Genomic DNA, 21,468 nt, shown 5'->3' on the forward strand with positions numbered 1-21,468 from the left:
TGGCCGAGCGGTTCTGGCGCTACAATCTGGAACCGCGCGACTGCTACGGTCGCAGGTTCGAATCCTGCCTCGGGCATGGATGTGTGTGTTGTCCTTAGGTTAGTTAGGTTTAAGTAGTTCTAAGTTCTAGGGGACTTATGACCTCAGCAGTTGAGTCCCATAGTGCTCAGAGCCATTTGAACCTATGGACAACGAGTGCTTGGCCGAAAGCTCGTGTAGTTTTAACCAATTGACGCGGTTGGAAACCCGAGAACATTTTATTCAATGTTATCGCCGCGAGACTCTGCATTCATACACCAGTCTGTTACTTCGGCGCCTTATAAGGATGCGTTCAGTATTGCTTTTGAAACACCTGACCACTATTAACTTCAATATCTTGTATCTGAACCACAGTTAGTATTCGTTATACACAAGAGACAGACCATCATGACAACAGTAGTGAACAGTTCCAAGAGGCTTCTCCTGAAAACTCTCAGGAGAGACACGCTACAATCACAGCTTAATTCAAACGTCGGCTTTGTACGTGCTGACATTGCTACAAAATGCTGCTGTCACGTTTTCCTGTCAAGCGCTGATATTTAAGCAACAACACTCATTAAGAAAGGCGCCGAACGTCGCCGTCGAGTTCCTTCGGTCCGCCAGCCACGCCACGCCGCGCCCGCCACAGCTGCGGCTCGCCCCCCTTCGGCCGACGACCGCCTCTCGCCGCCGACCTGCGCTCCAGAGTACCTGCCAGAGTTCCCAGCCTGAAGATGGGTCACTGCCTGTTCGTGCGACTGTCGGTAACTGCCGTCATGGTACAAACTTAGTTCTTACACTCGCATTTCCTCAGCTTATGATGTGGCTCAAGCACGTGATACTTTCCTTGCTGCCATATCAGTGCAAATGCGGTACAAACCCCACGGAGACATAGGCGCTAATACTACTCACCAGAACACGCGTTTCTCCACTGAACAAAACTTCGCCCGCAAAATGAAAGAATTTCTTGGATCAATGTACTGAATTTATGTTATAGCAACTTAAATATAAAATACGCACTTAATTATTTATGACACACGCTGTCCTAAAACTAATTCCCGAAATCCGAGGAAAGACCTGAGCAAAGGACCCAAGTATCGCCTAGCTCTAACTATTGAATTAACGTCCCATCAAACTGAAATGTCCCCCTATCGATTAACATAGAATATCGTCTGCAAAAAGAAGCATTTTGATTAGTTTTCCATCTAAATTTCTGACATGGTTACAATGGTTCTACTACCGGCATCTCCTCTCAAGCAGTTCCCGATCCGTAATGGCGCTAACCATCACTGCCTTCTCTTTCCGCATAGTTTGGGGAGGTTCGCCAGAACGAGACTTGCCAACTCCGACTGATCGAACCTCGCCACCTATGTCTTTTGGTTTCCTTCGTCTACCTGCAGAGTATCGACGTAGAAAACTTCCGAGTTCACCTTTACTATCTTTGCCAGACACCATCTCACTAGCAGAAAGCTTACTCATTGAATGGGGACACAGCAGAAAAAATGTTACGAACCGGACGTATACATAAGAATAAAAAATGAAAATCAAACGCCCGCCGCTTCTCTCAATGCTTAACGTAGTGCCAAGTGTATTTCAGGTGTCATTGCAAGTATGACTCGATACCAACTGAGTATTACATTATTTGAAATAGATGAAAGGTAACCCGACGACAGTAGACAGCAATGTAGTGGACGAAGGCTGATTACACCGTGAATAAATGGAAACGTGTCACCTGGTCTGATGAACTTCGTTTGTTACGCCAGATCGATGGTCGCGTCTGGATACGCCGTCATACAAATGAAGGGCTGTTCGAAATATTCATCTCGCGACCGACATGGGACGGCGGGTGCAATATTACGCTAAGGGCGAAGGGGGCATTCAAGTGGACATTAGAGTGAACTACGGTGGTAACTGAAGGCACCGTGCCGTTACTGGGCTACGTGAACTTAACCGCTTACCACCTGAATCTCTTCTTGCTTGATGTCGTTCCCGACGCGATGACATTTTTCAGCAAGACAACAGCCCACGTTATAGGGTGAGAATCGTGCAACATTTGTTAGAGGAGCACGACAGTGAAGTCACGTTGACATTTTGGCCAACAAATTCCTCGCATCAAACTTATAAAGCTGTCGTGCACAATCCACTGGCCCGTAGCTCATGGGAATTACATAAATGTAAATGTCGTTTGACTAGGGCCTCCCGTGGGGTAGACCGTTCGCCGGATGCAAGTCTTTCGATTTGACGCCACTTCGGCTACTTACGAGTCGATGGGGATGAAATGATGATGATTAGGACAACACAACACCCAGTCCCTAGGCGGAGAAAATCTCCGACTCAGCCGGGAATCGAACCCGGGCGCTTAGGATTGGCATTCTGTCGCGCTGACCATTCAGCTACCGGGGGTGGACAAGGGAATGACATGACCCGTGCCCGGACACCCGGCACTATATAGCTCCGGAAACGTACCAAGAGTTTGACGAATCCAGGCCAGACAGAATCGGTTGTGTATTTTGTTCCAATACGATGTTTAGCAGCTAGTCATAATTTTTCGGCGCTTCAGTGTTTGTGCAGATATCTACAGCAACGCAGTTGTTTTACGCAATTAAATCCGATGGAAGAATCACAGATTTGTTTTGTGAACTTGCATATTTAAACTCCTCTCAAACTCGAGAAAACTGTGTATCTCGTAGAGGCTTAGATATTGGTGAAAAACAAGTCACAAAATTTACAATGAATAATCTAAGTATTGGAAGGACACCGAGGAACATCGTAATACCGCACATTCACATTTCACTGCCAACATAAGCCTTCAAATGGTTCTTATGGCTCTCAACACTATGGGACTTAACATCTGAGGTCATCAGTCCCCTAGACTTGGAACTACTTAAATCTAACTAACCTAAGGACACCACACACATCCATGCCCGAGGCACGCTTCGAACCTGCGACCGTAGCAGCAGTGCGGTTCCGGACTGAAGCGCCTAGAACCGCTCGGCCACAACGGCCGGCAGCTCTTCACGGTGGTAAGATGGCCCAGTAGATAGCCCGTAAAAAATTTGACATAGATCGAGTATGAAAACAGGAACAAGGTGTACTGAACTGGGAAAAAAAGCAAAATAGAAACAATGAATGGATCAAGCTAAAGATGTGCAACACTGACCGAATCGGAAGAACCACGGCGTGGTGGTTATATAGTCACAGTGTTGAGCTGCAAATAGGAGATCCGTGTTCAAGTCTCCCTTGTGCTCTCCTTTTTTTTCCCACAAAATTATGAAGTGTCCATGCGGTCACTGACGTGTCTGTTCGCTGTATTGAAATTTGCGTCTGTGCCGTGGTGTAACGTCCGTTTGCAACAGCGAGGTGTATGGAAGGGACGTACAATGTAAGTAGATTCCGCACAACTACTGTATTAGCTGCCTGAAGGAAGCGCCTCTGGAATGGGTACCACAAGCGTTTGATGACAAGACAGGTCAATCGAATCCTGCAACCAAAAACACGTCTGGTGTGTTGTACACGACATCAGTGACAGTATGTGCGTCATATGGTGCAAATCTCTTATCGACGCGCCTAACTTGTACGCCAGGTGAGTGAGGTATGCCTCCCTGCCCGACTGAGGCTAGGTGTCCGCGTGAATGTGAATGTTATCGTTGCCAAAGAAATGAAGAAAACATAATAGTTTGTCACATAAGTTGCAACAAATGAACGCAACAGTTTCGCAACAACATAGTTTTCCCCATGCTCTATTAAAACACACGTCTTCAACGTTTTTGAAGTTTTCCACACGTACACAATCAAATCCTGCGCATGTGCAATCAAATCTGAACATGTCCCGGAATTTCGGAGAGCAAAGGTGATTGTGTGAGCCCTTGGGCTTTGATAAAAGACAGACGGTCACGTAAACAACACTGTTCTTTGTATCTGTGCAGCTTTGTAAAATCGTGGTCTTTTCACAAAGTACTTCACTTCTCTAAAGCCAAACACTACTAACGTTTGCACAAGAGGTGTACAAGCTCAAATGATGGTAATCATGCCAGCTCCCACACCAAGATTATACAATGCCTGATCCTTCTGACCCGTGTAGCCGTCAAAGAGTGAAGCAAAATCTTTGATCGCTTAAGGAGCAATCACACGTTCATTAAAATCTTTCACTAGCTTTTCCCTATTTTTGCCTGACGCGTTACAATTCACAATGACATTGGAGGTTTGCACAAGTACCCTAGTCACCTATTCCTGAACTTGCCATTTTTTCTCTGCAGACATAAAATGTAGGTAGGCATATTTGTTGGCGTAACTGGTAAGTGGCATACAGCTGGTCTATACTACATACAATGTCGGCTTCTTCGACAAACGATAACGTGCGGGTCGATTTCATTTCATAGTTGAAACCAGACTGATCCGTGTTGACGACATAAGCATCTTCAAACTGCTGGATTTTGATGTCAGCTGCTGTAACAAACTCCTTGCAATAGTCTAAAAGTTCTTTCAGTTCATTGGCATAGTAAGTCTGTATCACGCACCGCTTTTAATTCATTCCTGGCTTGAATAAGTTGTTGGTACACATGGTTTTCTAATTCACTGAACTTCTGTCTTTGGGTTCCACCTTGTTCCACCACATAATTAACTGTGCTTTTCACCTTCGACCTTTCCAACTTCTCGAATTTATTTCTAACTTCAGTCCATAATCCACGTTTGCTTCTTTTAAAAAAGTTTGGACAATACATTGGTGCATTTCCTTCATGTAACCCAACGAAACGACGTCACATTGACGTCGCAGCATCTCTTCTTCGTGTTCTTCATTCATGTCATCAACATTACCATCACGTGGAACATAGTGTCTTCCAACAATCAGCAATGTACCTTCATCACCACACTTAATATTCATCAACTAATGTGGGAAATAATCATAAAAATGTAGCACCATCATCCCAGCCCTGAAGTAACTTGCAAATTCCTTAAAGTTCGGAAAGTATTCATGGATCTTCTTGTGTAAGTCGCGAGTTATATTTGCTGAATTCATACTGCGCACGGAAGATCAGCCGTCTATTTAACATGCCCACGTCAAAGGCACAAACAGCCCACAGCCAGCCAGGCACCTTCGCAACCGGAATCTCCTATCTCCGCCGTGCACTCCAGTCAACTCACGTTCGTCGTTGTGTTTGTTTCGATGTCTGGTTGTTAAGGCGTAGCTTCCTCATACCACAGCGCTGTTATCTAGCATCGGACCTGCTGCTTTCAGCGGGGTCCGAACCACTTGCGGATTTCTATCCGATGTCTTTTCTATCACACGTTATGACTCTTGCGTTCCATATTGTAACATAGTTCACACCCGTTGATTTGTTGTTTTAATTTCTGTGAGATGTCTATGCGGCTTCTCATCTGCACTCACTATTCATCACATTTACTTGCAACGGTTATATATATTCTTACGACATAACTCATATTCTATAACCAACGTATTGTATGACAATTGCCAAGACTACAGAAAAAGAGTAGACACGTAACTGACCGAAAGGATAGTTAACAATTTTGTGAAAAAAGGTAAAGGATGGGGCCCAAGGGAGATCTGAACGCCGATCTCATGCTTTGTAGTCCAACACGATGTCCACTTAACGACGCCGTGGGTTTTCCATTTCGCTCGATGTAGCACATCTTCCACTTCGTATGTTCACTGTTTCTATATTGTTTCCTTTTTTTCACTGTTCAGTACACCTTCCTATTTTCATGGTCGGTCTGTGTTCAGTTTTTGACCGACTATCCACTGGGGCTTCTCACCACTAAATCTAAGGGGAGGGGAGGAGGGACGCGATGGGGAGTCTCCCGTGTATGTAATATTACCGCTTAATGAAACATTCAATAAATTAGTGAATCAGGAGTATCAGATGCGCCACTACTCTTTAAAATAAGTCCAACTTAAAATAAAAAGCAATTTTCGTCCCTCGTAATTATTAGTGACTAGAAAATATTCATCTTCAAAATCAAATGACGACAGCATTAGAAAAATGAAAGTAGAGTAATTTTTGCAGATCTCTCGTAATGTAAATGTAGCATACCGTCAGCATATCGACATGTTGTGGCTACAGTAATTGAGGGCCATGTTAGTAGGGGGAAAAAATCCAAAAAATCCGTGACTGAAATCACGAAATATGTCGGCAGACACCACACGGAACTCCAATCCTCTGACTTAACACTGAAGGAAATAACAGACCACCTGGTTTCTATCTGTCTGTGAAGCTGAATGTTGGTATAACATAGTCCGTATACATTAGTTTTCCTTCTGAATTCCTTTTTTGTTAGCAATTCACAGAATTCTACAGTATTACTCCTTTTCGTTATATCACAGGGAAACCTGAAACAACAGTATTTACTGACTGAAAAAAATCTGTAGCTGTCGAAAATTAGTCATTTATGGCACCACTTCTTGCAGTAGGATTCTCCCCTCATGTTACTTCGTCACGAGAAATCTCATTTTCCCATTCGTTTTAAGATATCAGATCACACTTTTGATAGACGTTTTTATAACTTTGGAATCTAACACAATGTGTTTTGAGCTACATCGTTCTGCACTAAACCGAGAGTAATATCATCCCTGCGTTTTTCGTCCGTCTTTATATATACACCTTACTAACAAAGTTAACGTAAGTTTTCCACTCTCTACAATGAAGCTTTCAAATGTGAACAGTCAATTTCTACAAAGTGGTAAATAATTATCGTCATTACTTCACGTAAAATAATTGAAGCAAAACAGAACTGACGAACATAAAACTCAATTTACATAATAAATCAATTACAATCAATGCTCACATTCGATCTTTGAACTGCCGTTAGATTAATAGAACACTGATTTCGCCACCACTTTTGTATAATGAACACGCAAGCAGCGCCGTATCAAGTGATGTCTACCCATGCATCGATACTGAGATCACCAGGATATTTCGAGTTCAAACTCTGATTTGTTTCTGCGTACTGCGGTAAAGCAGTTCATCAGTTTCCACAGATTCTGCGCGCTGTACGCTGTTCAACCCTTAGTGCAGCGGGTGCAGGAGAAATTTCACTTGCTCACTCTTGGTGGAGCCAACGTCATGTTTCTGTGGGTCCCTGGACATGGTCCGCCAGGAAACAAGGCCGCTGACGCTTCTGCCAAGGCTGCAGTCCTCGTACCTCAGCCAGCGAGTGCCTCCACTCCCTCCGATGATCTCTGCGTTGCTGCCTGTCAGGAGGTGGTGTCCCATTGGCATCAGCAATGGTCCTCCCTTCACGGGAATAAGCTTCGGCTTCTTAAGCCTCTCCTGGTGCCTTGGACGAACTCCTCTCGGTCCTCCCGCCGGGAGGAGATTATTTTAGCTCGGCTGCGTATTGGGCACTGTCTTTTTAGCCATCGTCATTTGCTCAATGGCGCTGCCCCAACACTTTGTACGCATTGTGCCCAAATTTTAACTGTCCACCACTTCCTGCTGGAATGCCCTGTTTTTACTAATTTACGTTCCATCTTGGGTTTGCCATCTATCAGCTGTTTTAGCAAATGACGCGCGAGCTGTCGCCCGCGTTTTACTTTTTATCCGGCGAAGCAATATGGTGAAGGCCATTTAATTTTTAGTTTTGGATCTCCATTTGTGTATGGTGTTTTTTTAGCCCCTTTTCCACGTCCCTTGTTTAGATGTCTCCTATTCTTTCCATTGGGACTGACATACAGTCGTTTCCCTTGTCTCTGTGTTTACGTTCTATAGTTCTGACTTGAGCTCGTATGACCTCAGTTGTTTTTGCGCCCTAAAACAAACAAACAAACTTTCCACAGATTAGGAAATAAACTGTTGCAATAGCTCAGCCGGAGAAGTCGGACATCGCAACCCACCGATTTACACCGGTTTCTGCGTACTGCCAGTGGCCTACTTGAAAGTAAGTCCTGTGTCACGGTTTTCGCTTGTTACACTTCCATCCTCGAAAAATTCTAGATGAAAGGTCATGAAGCAAAATCAGCTGCGGACCTGCGGACTCGTTAGAAAATTCGAAAATAATTGAATTTCTTAGGTATTGTGCGGTTCGGCACACAGTGGACCCCCCCCTCCCTCCCCCCCCCCCCCCCCCCCAGGAACGTCTCACACCAGATGAGTGTAACCCCAATGTTTGCGTGGTAGAGTAATTATAGTGTACGCGTACGTGAAGAAAGTGTTTGCGCAACAGTCGCCGACATAGTATCTGAGGCGGAATAAAGGGGACCAGCCCACATTTGCCGAGGCAGATGCAAAACCACCTTAAAAACCATCCACAGACTGGCGGGCACACCCGACCTCGACACTAATCCGCCGGGCGGATTCGTGCCGCGGACCGGCACCCCTTCCCGTCCGGAAAGCAGTGCGTTAGACCGCACGGCTAACCGGCCGGGCGCAAAACGGTTAGTTGTAAAAGACGTTGGTTTCACTTGGGTGTTTCTTGTCGGATTTTCGCTGACAGTAGGAACGCCATCTGCATGGGATGCAAGTTGGCAGCCGAAAGCAGCGCCACCGTTGCTGCTGCGCGCGCTGCCCATGCTCCACCATGGTGGTTCCTGGTTAGGTTTGCCAGCTGTCCTGTATTTAGCGGGAAATCCCGTATTTTTTTTTTTCCCCCTTCCAGATCCCGTGTCTCGTATTACTTCGACTTTATCCCGTATTCTTCTAACATTTGGAATAGTAGTTAAAATAATTTATTTCCCTTGACACGCCACTGCTTTACCTTCCCTACAGCCTCTGGTCCAATGGTGAACGAGTAAACGGGTAACAGCGTTTACGTTACGAGCTTGCTCTGCCAGCCGGCGAACCGGAAACTGGAGAAAGGACCACCTTACGGTAAGCTAGAGGAGTAGAGCATTGTTCTGGTCAGATTCAGACTTTCTGATTCCTGTTTTAATACGAGAAGCAATGAAGATACGGTGGAACTCCTCTCATCTCTGAGGAAAAAACCAAAGCCATGTGTCTCATAATAGCTAATTGTTTCAAAGCTTTCTGTTCTATCTGTAAAAGGGAATTTAGCGTGTCACATGCTGGCAATACTGACTGTTCTCAGCATGCAGAACTACAGATAATCCGTAAGTTAATTTTGTAGTATCAGTATTTTATTTAGTGTAATTTAAAATTACGTAAGTACGAATTGTATTTAGTAATAAATATTTTTAATGTGATTTAGTCGTACAAACAACGAGAAGGGCATAAAGAAGTCTCCCAAGATTTCCAGCTTCTTCTCTGCTAGAGGTAGTTCAAATGCATTAAGTAGAGTTGTTGCAGCAGAATTGGCTTTTGTGTACGACACAGTGAAACGTAACCTCATCTACAATGGCTTGGACTGCAGTGCTAAAGCCGCGAAGTGGATATTCAGTGGTTCTAATGTTACGAAAAAAATGCGTGTTAACAACAGGTGAAGCAGTAGCGAAAGAAGTTTTAGCTACAAAAACTGTTTCAGATTTTATTACAGTTTTAAACTGTCCCAAAAAGTCTTCTCCCTAGCAAATAATGCATCAAACCATAAAACTAGGAAGTTGTTTTCGATTGTTTTTATTTATTTTGTTCCTGAAAGCGTAATTCAAAATGAACTTCTGGATTTTATAGGAGAGAGCAGTGAAACAGCAATGTCTATCCACAATTTCTTAAAACCTTGTTTGGAGCCGGTCGCTGTGGCCGAGCGGTTCTAGACGTTTCAGTCTGGAACCGCGCGATGCTACGGTCGCAGGTTCGAATCCTGCTTCGGGCACGGATGTGTGTGATGTCCTTAGGTTAGTTAGGTTTAAGTAGTTCTAAGTTCTAGGTGACTGATGACCTCAGATGTTAAGTCCCATAGTGCTCAGAGCCATTTGAACCATTTTTTGAACCTTGTTTGGAATCCCATAGACCTTTTATAAACAATTGTAGTGCTTATTGTGCTGATAGTTCCAACGTCATTTTCGGAAAGCATAACACATTAATTAAACTATTAAATGATGATAAGAAACAGATCTTCAATGCAGATTACTCAAATCATATTTCGCACAATGTGTGTAACACGTCTGTGATATCCTTGAGCCGTGCGCGGCTCGCGGTCGTGCTGTTTTTTGCTCGTCATCTTGTGTTTGTGGTTCTGTCGCCTCGTTTTCCTTTTAATTCGATTTACTGTCGTCGCTAGGTTTCTGGTTTGCTTGCCCGTGAGTGACAGCAGTAGCCCTTATCGATAAATGCATTGTCGTACAATCTCTCGAGCGACCGCTAGTATTTACGGGTCGTCGTGTGCCCGGAGTTCGGTACGTGGGGGACGGAGCGCCAATGACGTGGGGACAGCCAGTACTCGTCGACCGCTGGCGATACACATATACTGTCCGACGGAAGAAGACTTGAGCAAGGACGACCGCTGGTTGGTCGTCTCATTGGGCGACGTGTATTTGCTCTTTTGGCCGGTTTTGGGTCGCGTCAGTTGGTCATCCTGCCGTACGCGGGTCGGTTCTCCCTCACGCAGAGATGTCGTCGCCGGGGGGCAAGAGTTACCCCTGCACGGTTGGGTCCGAGCCATTGTGCGCGGGTCGTCGTGTCTCCGAGTTCCGAACGGACATCGAGTTGAGTCGGGTTGGAGCTGCAATGAGCTCCGGACAGCCAAGACTCCCTCGACCGCTGCCGACACACATATCTTGAGTAGGGACGACCTCGGTTGGTCGTTCGGTCGATCACCTCTTCGGACGACGTGTATTTGGTCGCCGACCCTTATGGAAACTCTGTGTGTGTTGACATGTGTTTTCTCCTTGTGTTCCACAGTGGTTTTAGGATTGTCGGAGTTCTTGGTGCAAGTGTTTACGTGGAACCGTGTGTAGTTTCTGTGATTTCCACTGAGCAGTTATGAATGCTGTCTGCATACTGGAGTAGGCAGTCGGTCGGATGGGACAGACCAGCGAGTGTGTGTTTCCTCGCCGTGTTGATGCTGTCCAGCACGGAGTGTAGTTCGACAGCCTTTGGTGTTTGTTTATATTTTTGAGTGGTTATTGTGCCTTGGCTGTATATAGCGGCCAATTCTGAAGACGTAGTGCTGCTGGTATCTTCGTCCTCGGCTCATATTTTGCCTTGTCGTGCCGTTGCTCGGTGGAAGGGAATTGATTAGGTTGCTGCTCGTTCCTTCAGCCGTCCCTGGGTAGGGTTGCCATCTGATTACTTAATCTTATTCTTAGCTGCCTGTGTCACATAAACTGTTGTTAGTTTCCTCCCCAGGCCGACTCTTGAAACACTTCTGAGCACCACTGTTCTGCTGTTTGTGATTGTGACTTTCTTTTTTCGCAAGTACTGTTCCAGGCTTTCAGCCGTGTATTAATTTTGTCTGTTCTATGTTCAGTATAGGACCTTCAGCCGAACCTTATGTAAAGTATTTTAAGATTAGGCCTTCAGCCGTGTTTTATTTATAATTTTTGTTTGCTCTGTATTTAGGCCTTCAGCCACGTTGGTTTTAAAATCTGTGGCTTTCAGCCCGAATGTGTAAATTCCCGTCTGTAAGGTTTCTCTTTAATTATATTGAACTCTTAAAATGGCCTTCAGCCGTACTGTGTAAATGTTTCTCTTAAGGTTTGTCTTTAATTATTTTGAATAACTGTTTGGGCCTTCAGCCGTCAAGATATTTCAAGTTTTCTTAAGATAGTTTTCTGTTGTACTGTGTAAATGGTTGTCTTTTAAGGTTCTCTTTCATTACGTTGAAATATTATTGGGCTTTCAGCCGAGGAATTAACTTAAATTTTCCTTAATATGGCTTTTTGCCGAAATTTGTAAATGCTTGCCTTTTTATTAATTTCCTTTGCTGATCTGAAATATTATTGGGGCCTTTAGCCGAGAAGATATTTTAATTTTACTTCAGTAAGGCCTTCAGCCGTTTCTCTAAATCATCGTGTTTTAAAAGGAATTATTTAAACTTTATTATTGAGAAGTTACATGGGCCCTCAACCGTGAATTGATCCTTGTTGTTTTAGAGAGAGACTCTGCACTGGTTTTCGAGGAATAAAGTTGTGTGTTCTCGTGTAACTAACAGTAACAACTGATCCTGGCCCCTTTCCACAACCTGATCCACTCTGTCCTGAGAAGCCAGATTTCAATCCTAGACACTAATCTAGAAAATTTGGTTCTGAAATTGTATGGTCACTTCCCTAATTCTACAAACTGAAGGGAAGTTAAAATTCTTTTTTGAATCTGTAGATGAAGACTGGAGTGTAATTCTGCTACAGGTACCAGCAAGATGACTTTCTTCAATACGAGCACTTAACAGAATCTTTACATGTTGGGAAGCCATTGACAGTTACATGAAAGGTAGTGATGTTTGTCCCAAGATGTATGTCCAAAGACGTTTTTAAATGGTTCTTTCGACACTGAAAAAGAGTTAGCTTAGGAGATTTATTTATCTTTCTTCCCCATGTTGATGCAGTTTGTTTGTCCTGAAGCCACAAAGACGACACTGAAAGAGAGTTAACTTCGGAGATTTAACTTTTTTCCCAGTGTTCTTGCAGTTGTTCTAGATTGTTCTAAGTTTTGAGAACAGTCTGATGTTGGTGTACTGGAAACTTTTGAGGCAAGCAAGCCTGTAATTAGTAAAATTGAGCAAAAATCAGAGGTAGATATTTTGGTAGTGTCACAAAGTTTTTAATGAGTTAACCCATTTCCAGAATAAGAAAACGTATTGAAGATGATCTTATGAAATTTATGTCATTAAAAAGTATTTAGTCAAGAATATCAAATCTACTGTCAATGCCAATCGAGTCTTGGATGCCACTTTGTCTAAGTTCTGAGCTGAAATTAAACAACTTCGAGAAATAATTAATTCATACAGATGGTGTAGATGAAGATTGTTCATGCGATGAATTTTGTAATACAAAGGATACCTTAGAGCAAGGCGAATCCACGGAAGGCAGTGAAAAAAGGTGGGTTAATGTTGGTAGCGAAAAATGTTCCGGTTCCCAATTTGCCGACAGTAGCTGGTTCAAATGTTGAGGCAGAAATGATTTTTTCTCTCTTATGAGCCATAAATGGACAGAGGTGCGCAACAAATGTATCACCGAGCTTATAAAAGCATAACTGCAAGTAGAAGTGTATTTTAATTGTAGAGAATTCTTACTTATTTAAAATCGAATTAATTTTTACAAAAACAGGCAAAGTCCATAAATAAATACGAGCAATAATGTCCTCCTCGATCGCTTATTTCCTCTGTAAAATGTGGCAACCATATTATTGTGGGGGGCCTGCTGGCGTTGAGCCTGTAAACAGAATGTTTTTAACCAGCAGCGAATACAAACATTCGGTGTGCTAGCGAGGCGCCTAGTCTTAGAAGGAGGAGCCCCTGTGGGCTGGGGGCCGGCTACCCGCGGCGCGCAGGCGACGTGCCGGAAACATGCCTGGCCGGCAACGTAGGGGCCACGCGCTGTCAACACAAGTGGTTGTGAAACAGTGGGGCCGCGACCCCAATTGGGGGGAGGAGGGGGGGTAATTAAAAAAAATTCTCAGCAGCAAACAAATTTATCTTTTCCACATAACAAAGAAGATGCAGTTGATATGGATTGAATTTCGCTGGACTTCGGTGTTGCGCTAGACGCATTCGACTACAATGAAGCCGCGGCCAAATTTTTAGCATCGTTTGAAACTATCAGACGAGCTAGGCGACATCGGCCGTCGGGAGAATCTCCCGTTGTCGGCTGCATCATCCCTCAACTACTGCAAGTAACGTTAACATTGGCTTGCGTATCTCGACGCCTCCTTACTGACTTTGAGACTTCACGAGAAAGACTAGGATTAAGTATGAAGGACAGGCATCCGTGGTCTAGCGCTAGTGGGTTTCATTAGCCTCGGGTTCAAAACTTGCCACCACTTAAGTTTTGGTTAATAATCAGTACTGGTGGCTGAAGACTTCCCGCACCTAGAGGACGGAGGAGCGGTCAGATGTTTAGGGCACTATTTTGTCCTTCGTGTGGGAAACTGCCCCTAAAGGCGGAAGAATCAATAATGATCAATGAGGACACAGAAGGCAATGAAACCACTGCATTAAAGACACATAACATGAATCCACAGGACATGTGGTGTGCAATTGAAAAAGTGTCATGATCTCCCCGTTGGCAAAAGATTCTGCCATAGTCCCCCATTCGGATTTCCTGAAAGGACTGCCGAGGGGGAGGTGACCATGAGGAAAAGACTGAATAACCAACGAAAAGATAACGTTCTACGAGTTGGGGCGTGCATTCAAAAATGGTTCAAATGGCTCTGAGCACTATGCGACTTAACTTCAGTCATCAGTCGCTGGGCCTGCATTGTCAGGAGCTTGAACGTGGTAGGGAAGCTAGAAAACCTGAAAAGGGAAATGCAAAGGATCAGTCTAGATATAGTAGGGATCAGTGAAGTGAAATGGAAAGAAGGCAAGGACTTCTGGTCACATAAGTATAGGGTAATGTCCACAGCAGCATAGTATAACGAGAGTAGGATTCGTTATGAGTAGGAAGGTAGGCCAGAGAGTGTGTTACTGTGGACAGTTCAGTGATATGATTGTTCTTATCACAATCGACAGCAAACCAACGCCGACAACGGTAGTTCGGGTATACATGCCGACGTAGGTGGAAACAGTGCATTGAAGGCATCTATGAAGGGAAAGATTTGGCTGATGTGATGAAGAAAGAGGAGTCGATTTAGAAGAGATAGAGGATCCAGTTTAGAATCAGAATTTAACAGAGCTTTGGAGGACTTAAACCAAGTAAGGCAGAAGGGATATATAACATTCCATCAGAATTTCTAAAATCATTGGGGGAAAGTGACAACAAAACGACTACTCACTTTGGTATGTAGACTGAACATTCGACTCTCGGAAAAAAATCATCCACAGAATCCCGAAGACTGCAAGAGCTGACAAGTGCGGGAATTACCGTACAATTACCTTAACAGCCAATGCAGCCGAGTTATTGACAAGAATAATATAAGGGAAAAATGGAAAAGAAAATTAATAATGTGTTAGACGACGATCAGTTTGGCTTTAGGAAACGTGAAGGGTCCCAGAGAGGCAGCTCTGATGTTACAGTTGATAATGTAAGCGAGGCTCAAGAAAAATCGAGAGACGTTCACTGGATCTGTCGATCTGGAAAAAGCGTTCGATTATGTAAAATGGTGCAAGGTGTTCGAAATTCTGAGAAAAATAGCGGTAAGCTACAGGGAAAAACAGGTACTATAGAATATGCACAACAACCAAGAGGGAACAGTAAAACTGGAAGACCAAGAACGAAGTGCTCAGATTAAAAAAAGACGTAAGGCAGGCTATAGTCCTTCACACCTACTGTTCAATGTATCCACTAAAGAAACAATGATGGAAATAAAAGAAAGGTTCAGGAGTAAAATTAAAATTCAAAGAGAAAGGATATCAATATGATTTGCTGATGACTTGCTATCTTGAGTGAAAGCGAAGAAGAATTACATGGTATGCTGAATGGAATGAACAGTCTAATAAGTACAGAATATGGATTAACAGTAAACCAAAGTAGGATGGAAGTAATGAGAAATAGCAGAAAAGCGAACAGCGAGAAATTTAACATCAAGATTGATGCTCATGAACTAGATGACGTTAAAGAATTCTACTATCTGTTCAGCAAAATAACCAGTGACAGAGAGAGCAAGGAGGACATCAAAAGCAGACCAGCACTATCGAGAAGGGCATTCCTGTCCAAGAGAAGTCTACTAATATCAAATATAGGCCTTAATTCGAGGAATAAATTTCTGGGAACGTACGTTTTGAGCATGGCATTGTATGGTAGTGGAACATGGACTGTGGGGAAAACTGGAAGAGAAGAAAATCGAAAAATTTGAGATGTGGTGCTACAGACAAATGTTGAAAATTAGGTGGACTGATAAGAGAAGTAATGAGGAAGTTCTGTGCAGAACCAGACAGGAAAGGAGTATGTGGAAGACACTGACCAGAAGAAGGGACAGGATGACAGGACGTCTGTTAGGACATCAAGGAACTGTGTTATACTGACCTCAAATGATTTTCTTGTAGGAAAAACTCATGACATCTTGTACAGAGGTAAAGTAATATATTCAAAAAAGTATGAGTGAATATCTCTGTATAGGGACATTGCGTTTTATCACCACTGTGGCTCCAAGTAACTTTAAACTAGTTCTGCACATTTTTACAATTTTTTATTTATTGTTTGTTAGTCCTAGTGTATCCGAAGACAGATATATGAAGACTGAGTGTACCATACCAGACAGTGACACAAATCCACGAATTTACAGTAAATGAGATTACGCTTATGTAGGTGACTGTGGTATCAACTGACTAGCATGGCACATCAAAAGGGCCCTGAAGTGGTGCAAAAATCAACAGAAAACAAAGCAAGACCTTTAAATATGTCTAAAGAATTAGTTCACACTCAAATAAAAATAGAATAACAGCTGGGGCTCCCACAATCTATCAGAAGATGTATGTACCAAGACAATAGTCCATTGTTTAGGTACATTTTTGTGCTAATTGTATGCTGTACCTATCCACAGTTTTACTTAGCAGAAATGCTTTTCCTGCTTCCAATTATATCATGTTTAGTCATAATACAAAATTGCTGTATCTGAATTTTATCATGAAACACATTTGCGTACTCTGATATTCATGCAAGTTACTTTCTCTTACTTTTATATCTTCTGTGACAATATGTCATCCTTGGATAATCAGTTAAGTTGTTGCTATAATTTCACTTATTGTTAATTCATTTCAGTCATGACAAAAATATTTAACATTGACTGAAATACATTTTACCTTGGTTTTCTTTATACTTTGCAAATTTTTATCTAGGCTTTTAAACAGTTGCAATTTTTTTACCACTCTGGTTTCGTTTGTATCTATGGGAATCAGGCTTAAGACACTTCAGGTACTCACAGCCAGTTTGAGTGCATTGTTTCCACAAGTGACTTCTTGTTTGGCCATGTTTGTTGACATTGTCAGTATTGGAGATGAGTAATCTGTAGTAATTTTTCATGTATTAAGGATTACAAATCTTTAAATTCAAGATCCCAAACAAATTTTATTGTGATTAGTAGTTTCAGTTGTACAAGAGCCATCTTCACATCATAAAAAATATAACATTTAAAAAAATCAGTTTCTAGTAGTGATCATACAATGTATGCTTTCATGACTGGTACTGACTTCAGTTGAAACTTCTGGGCTGATAGGCCATGCTCAATGAATAAAAGTATCTCATAAAATTTCATCTCTGATTACAGGAGACATCTTGAGAGGTAAAGCAGTGACCCTCAACCAGAACTTAAGGAAGTGCTAAATATATAGTCAGTGTACAAGGCACTACAGCGCATCACATGATGTTGGCTATGAGACTATCTCTCGTAATGCCAACATTCCTGATTGAAAGTAATCAACCGTCATTCTCATGGTGCAATGTTGACATCCAATTTTTTTCTAATTTAACACCTTCCTCTTTTCTATTAAAATTATTACAGAGTTTATAAATCTCAATAGCATCTCTGTACATGCATGCATGGTAGTATTATGTATTTGTTATGATGCTTATTTAATTTAATTTTATTTCATGATCATTCTCTTGGTAAAGAGGTTCTGCTATAGCCGATCTATCCACATGTCTATGGGAGCAATTCCTCTTGTTTTCAATCAAGCAATGTCCACACTTCTTTTTGTGGTACCAATGCAAACCAGTCCAGAACTACAAGGAATTTTATACACATCTGGTGTATTCAAAAGATGTTGCATATCATACTCTTTCATCTTCCTAGTGGTTCCACACAATACTTACTCAACACTTTACCAATGTGATCTGTAATCTTACTAATGAATGGAAGAAAAACATTCCCTTTGGATGGCCATTGTTCCTGGTTGATCCTGATTCTCTCCCTAGGGCAAAGTGCTCAGTCTATCTCCTTGTTACAATAACCATGTTCAATCTCATCTTTTAAATAAGTTTGTTCACAAATTCTGTATGCCCTGTCTAACAAGTTTTTAATCATGTCTCTTTTTGTCTGGACTGGAGGTTAGAATCTTTATGAATGTAGTAGTCATTATGCATGGCTTTCCTATATACCTTGTGGCACAGCGTCCTGCCTCTTGCTTGGTAACAAACCTATTCAAAAAGTTGAGTTCTCTGTCCCAAAGTAAATTTGATTTTCAGACTGATACTGTTGAGAAGCATCAGGAAGGCATCCAACTCCTTTGCATCATGTGTCCATACCACTATATCACTGACATAGTGGCACCACCAGCCTAGTCTTTTACTGGCAGTCTGCATTTCCTGTTGTTCAAATGTCTCCATAAACAAATAGCCACTCCATCAATCTGTTAATAAAAATCATTCTTGTGTAGAAAATAGGTTGTGTTGAGGCTGCTGGAAAAACATTCGCTACCCATGGGATAGCTTCGTCCACAAGAATCATGGTAAATAATGACAGATCATTAAAACTAACAAGGATATCATCTGGGCCCACATGCATTTCTTTTAGTTTGTCAATGAAATAATATGAATTTTTAATATGACTGCAAGTCATACCAACGTAAGGTTGCAGCAATAAGGTAAGGTGTCTAACTAACTTATGAGTGGGAGACCCTATAGCACTCATAATAAGTCTCAAAGGATCCTGTGGTTGGTGCACCATAGGTAATCTGTAGAGTATAGGTGCATATGATTCAGTTTTGCAGAGTAGCTTCTTATTGTCAGAGGAGAATGAAGATGCTATCACCAATCAATTGGTGATTTTTAAAACCTTTGTAGTCAGATCCTTTTGAAGTCTTTTATAATTAGTGAGATCCAAAATATTATTGATCCTTCCATGGTAGTCCTCACTTGTCATTGGTACTGTTGCATTATCCTTGTCTGCTGTAAGAAAAATGTTTTTATCAGTGTTGGTATCTCCCACCATCTTCCTTTGTGCATGTGATAAATTACTGTTAGGAGGCTTATATACATTTAAATTCTGACTGTTTCCTTCCTAATTACACCAGTGGATTTCTGTGGAAGCTGATGGATCCCTGCCTCATAATTTGCTATAATTTCCTCTGTGAGTACTTTCAGAGGTGTCACAGCAAAATTGGCTCCTTTGGCTAGCACCAAAAGTGTTGGGCAAGTATAGTTTGAAAGCTATCTTCAGGTCCACCAGAAAGACAGAAGAATGTTTAAGATTGGCAAAAGATAAATGACATTGTTTGGTTACACTGGCTGCAGTGTATAAATCATTCCTTGTAGTTGTGGGTTGGTTTACATATATTGGTAGGACAAAAAGAAGTGTTAACACACACATGGTTGAACACAAGAGGAATTTCTAATTGCTGCCTGGGAGATATGGATAACAGAACACATTTACCAAGAGGGTAATTATAAAATAAAATTCAGTGAGAGGAATGTCATATCAAAAACTTTGAGAATCTGCTGAGATTTAGAAACAGCTTAATAATTTTAACAGAGAAGAGGAAGGTATTAAATTAGATAAAATTGGGATATCAATGTTGCACCATAAGAATGAAGGGAATTACTTTCAATCAAGAATGTTGGCATTGCAAGAGATAATCTCATAGCTAACATCATGTGATGGACTGTTGTGCCGTCTTCACTACCTATATGTGTGGCGCTCTCTCAACATTTGGTTGCAGTGCACCACGTTACCTCTGAAGGGTCTCCTGTAGTCAAGATGAAACATTAGTACAAATTTTTATGCATCAAACAAGGTCTATTAGTCTGGAAGTTTTAAATGGTCTGTGAAGATCATAAAGATGCGTCCCTCAACTGAAGATCAGAAATAGTGGACAGCTTCTTGGACTGCAAGCAGCTCACAGTCATTTGTGCCTCAAAGGAATTGTGTATTGGAGAGCTTGGATGAAAAGAAGGCGAGCAGTTGCCATATGTTGTCCATATATTGTTGTACGATGGTTCTGATAGCTGTCTGGCTCGAGTCTACCACTATTGCAAGGGGGCATGTGGGTGGGGGTGGGCCAGAAGGGCTGCGTTAGATAAGTCCTGTTTTGTTTTTATGAAGCTCTCAGTAATGGCTGAGGACCAGCCTGTTCCCTTTCTTTTTATTGCCAAGGCATGCTGTAGTAAGGGGCTTCTGGGTGGCAGTGGCATCCTTGATATTGCAACAGAAAAAGTTGACCACACCAATGAAATGCTGGAGGCCTTTGAAAGTAGTAGGGCATGAAAAGTTTGCTGCTGCCTGTACTACCATGAGGAGGGGCAGCAGCCAGTGGCAGAGACTAAGTGTCAAGGAATTCAACCTCGCTCACCCCATAAACGCATTTTGGCAAATTGAGGATCACTCCAGCTTTCTGTAGGTGGGAAAAAACTTCGCTTAGGTGTTGGTGATGCTTGGTAGGGTCTCTGGAGTAGATGAGTATTTTATCTAGGTGGGTGAAACATCCTGTTGCACCCTGGAAGGTGCTGTCCAAAAACTGTGGCCATGTTAGTGCAGCATTGTGGAGGCAAATGTTATGAATGCATTCTTGAACAGGCCAAAATGTATGATATGGCTGTTTTCTCAAAGTCCTCTAGAGTGACTGAGATTTGTGTGTAGGGTTTAGCATAATGTATCTTACTGAAGATAGTAGCTCCTGAGATGGTGTCGTCATAGGTGTGGAAGAGTTGGACCAGTTAGTGGTCAGGGAAGATGCAGGCATTGAGTTTACGGTAACCGCCACAAGGGTGCCAGGAACCATTGTTCTTGGGGGCAAGGTGAAGAGCAGAAGCCCAGACTCATCGAACTCCTTTTGTGAGGTTTTGTGAGTGTGAGGAGGTATGGGGTGGGCACAGCAGACAACTGTGGGGCCATAATGCACAGTGCCATGCTTAACATTTTGGGGACACTGGATGGCTAGATGAGGAGAGAGAATTCTTCAAGGAGCTGAGCACTGGGGCCTAAAACCGCCAGCTGTTTCACAGCGAAGCATTTGGTGGGGTGGGAGCTGCAGCAGATGGTCCTGCTATAATTGCCATCAACTAAACAGCGCTTCACTGTAGGCTGTAATGACTGGGATTGGCACCTAGAATGGGGTCAGTAATGTCCACATCCATCAAGGCACATGGGAGTTCGGGAAGCCCTGTAGGTGGGGAAGGCTCAGTTGCCCACAGCATTGATGAGGAGGGGAGACAGGATTTAGGAGCAGTTTGTGGAGGAATATGGATAAGTCAGAGCCAGTGTCAACAAGACAGTAGGCACAGCGATCAGCGTCATTCAAATCCTATGTGAACAGGCACAGTGAGGTGGCTCAGCAACTGGGCATGTCTACTGCTGGTGGTTGCCAGGGTTTGCTGACCAGGAGAAAGTTTGCCTGCAGTTGGTCACATTCTTTCCAAACCTCTGGTGGTAACAGAAAGATGTGCCTAGTTCGTGGTGGTTTTAGTTGTCAGGGGAGCGGTTAGGTCCACACCTGGAGGGGTAGCCATTTTCGCCTGGACCAGCTCACATCTGTGTGGGTGGTAAGCACCTTGCAGTGGGTATGTGAGGTGTAGGT

The 21,468-nt window shown here is 42.8% G+C and overlaps 1 protein-coding gene across 1 annotated transcript in view; it reads left to right on the forward strand.

Annotated features, from left to right (window-relative positions):
- Positions 1–426: 426 nt before the first annotated feature.
- The window catches only part of LOC124775538 (mucin-19-like), a 90,193-nt gene continuing 69,151 nt past the window's right edge, over positions 427–21,468 (forward strand). The window contains exons 1-2 of the mRNA XM_047250405.1: positions 427–519; positions 584–782. Of these exons, the coding sequence (XP_047106361.1) occupies positions 427–519; positions 584–782 (292 nt within the window). The remainder of the gene's footprint in view (positions 520–583; positions 783–21,468) is intronic.

This window comes from Schistocerca piceifrons, chromosome 1 (genome assembly GCF_021461385.2).
Source record: "Schistocerca piceifrons isolate TAMUIC-IGC-003096 chromosome 1, iqSchPice1.1, whole genome shotgun sequence".
NCBI classification, from domain to species: domain Eukaryota; kingdom Metazoa; phylum Arthropoda; class Insecta; order Orthoptera; family Acrididae; genus Schistocerca; species Schistocerca piceifrons.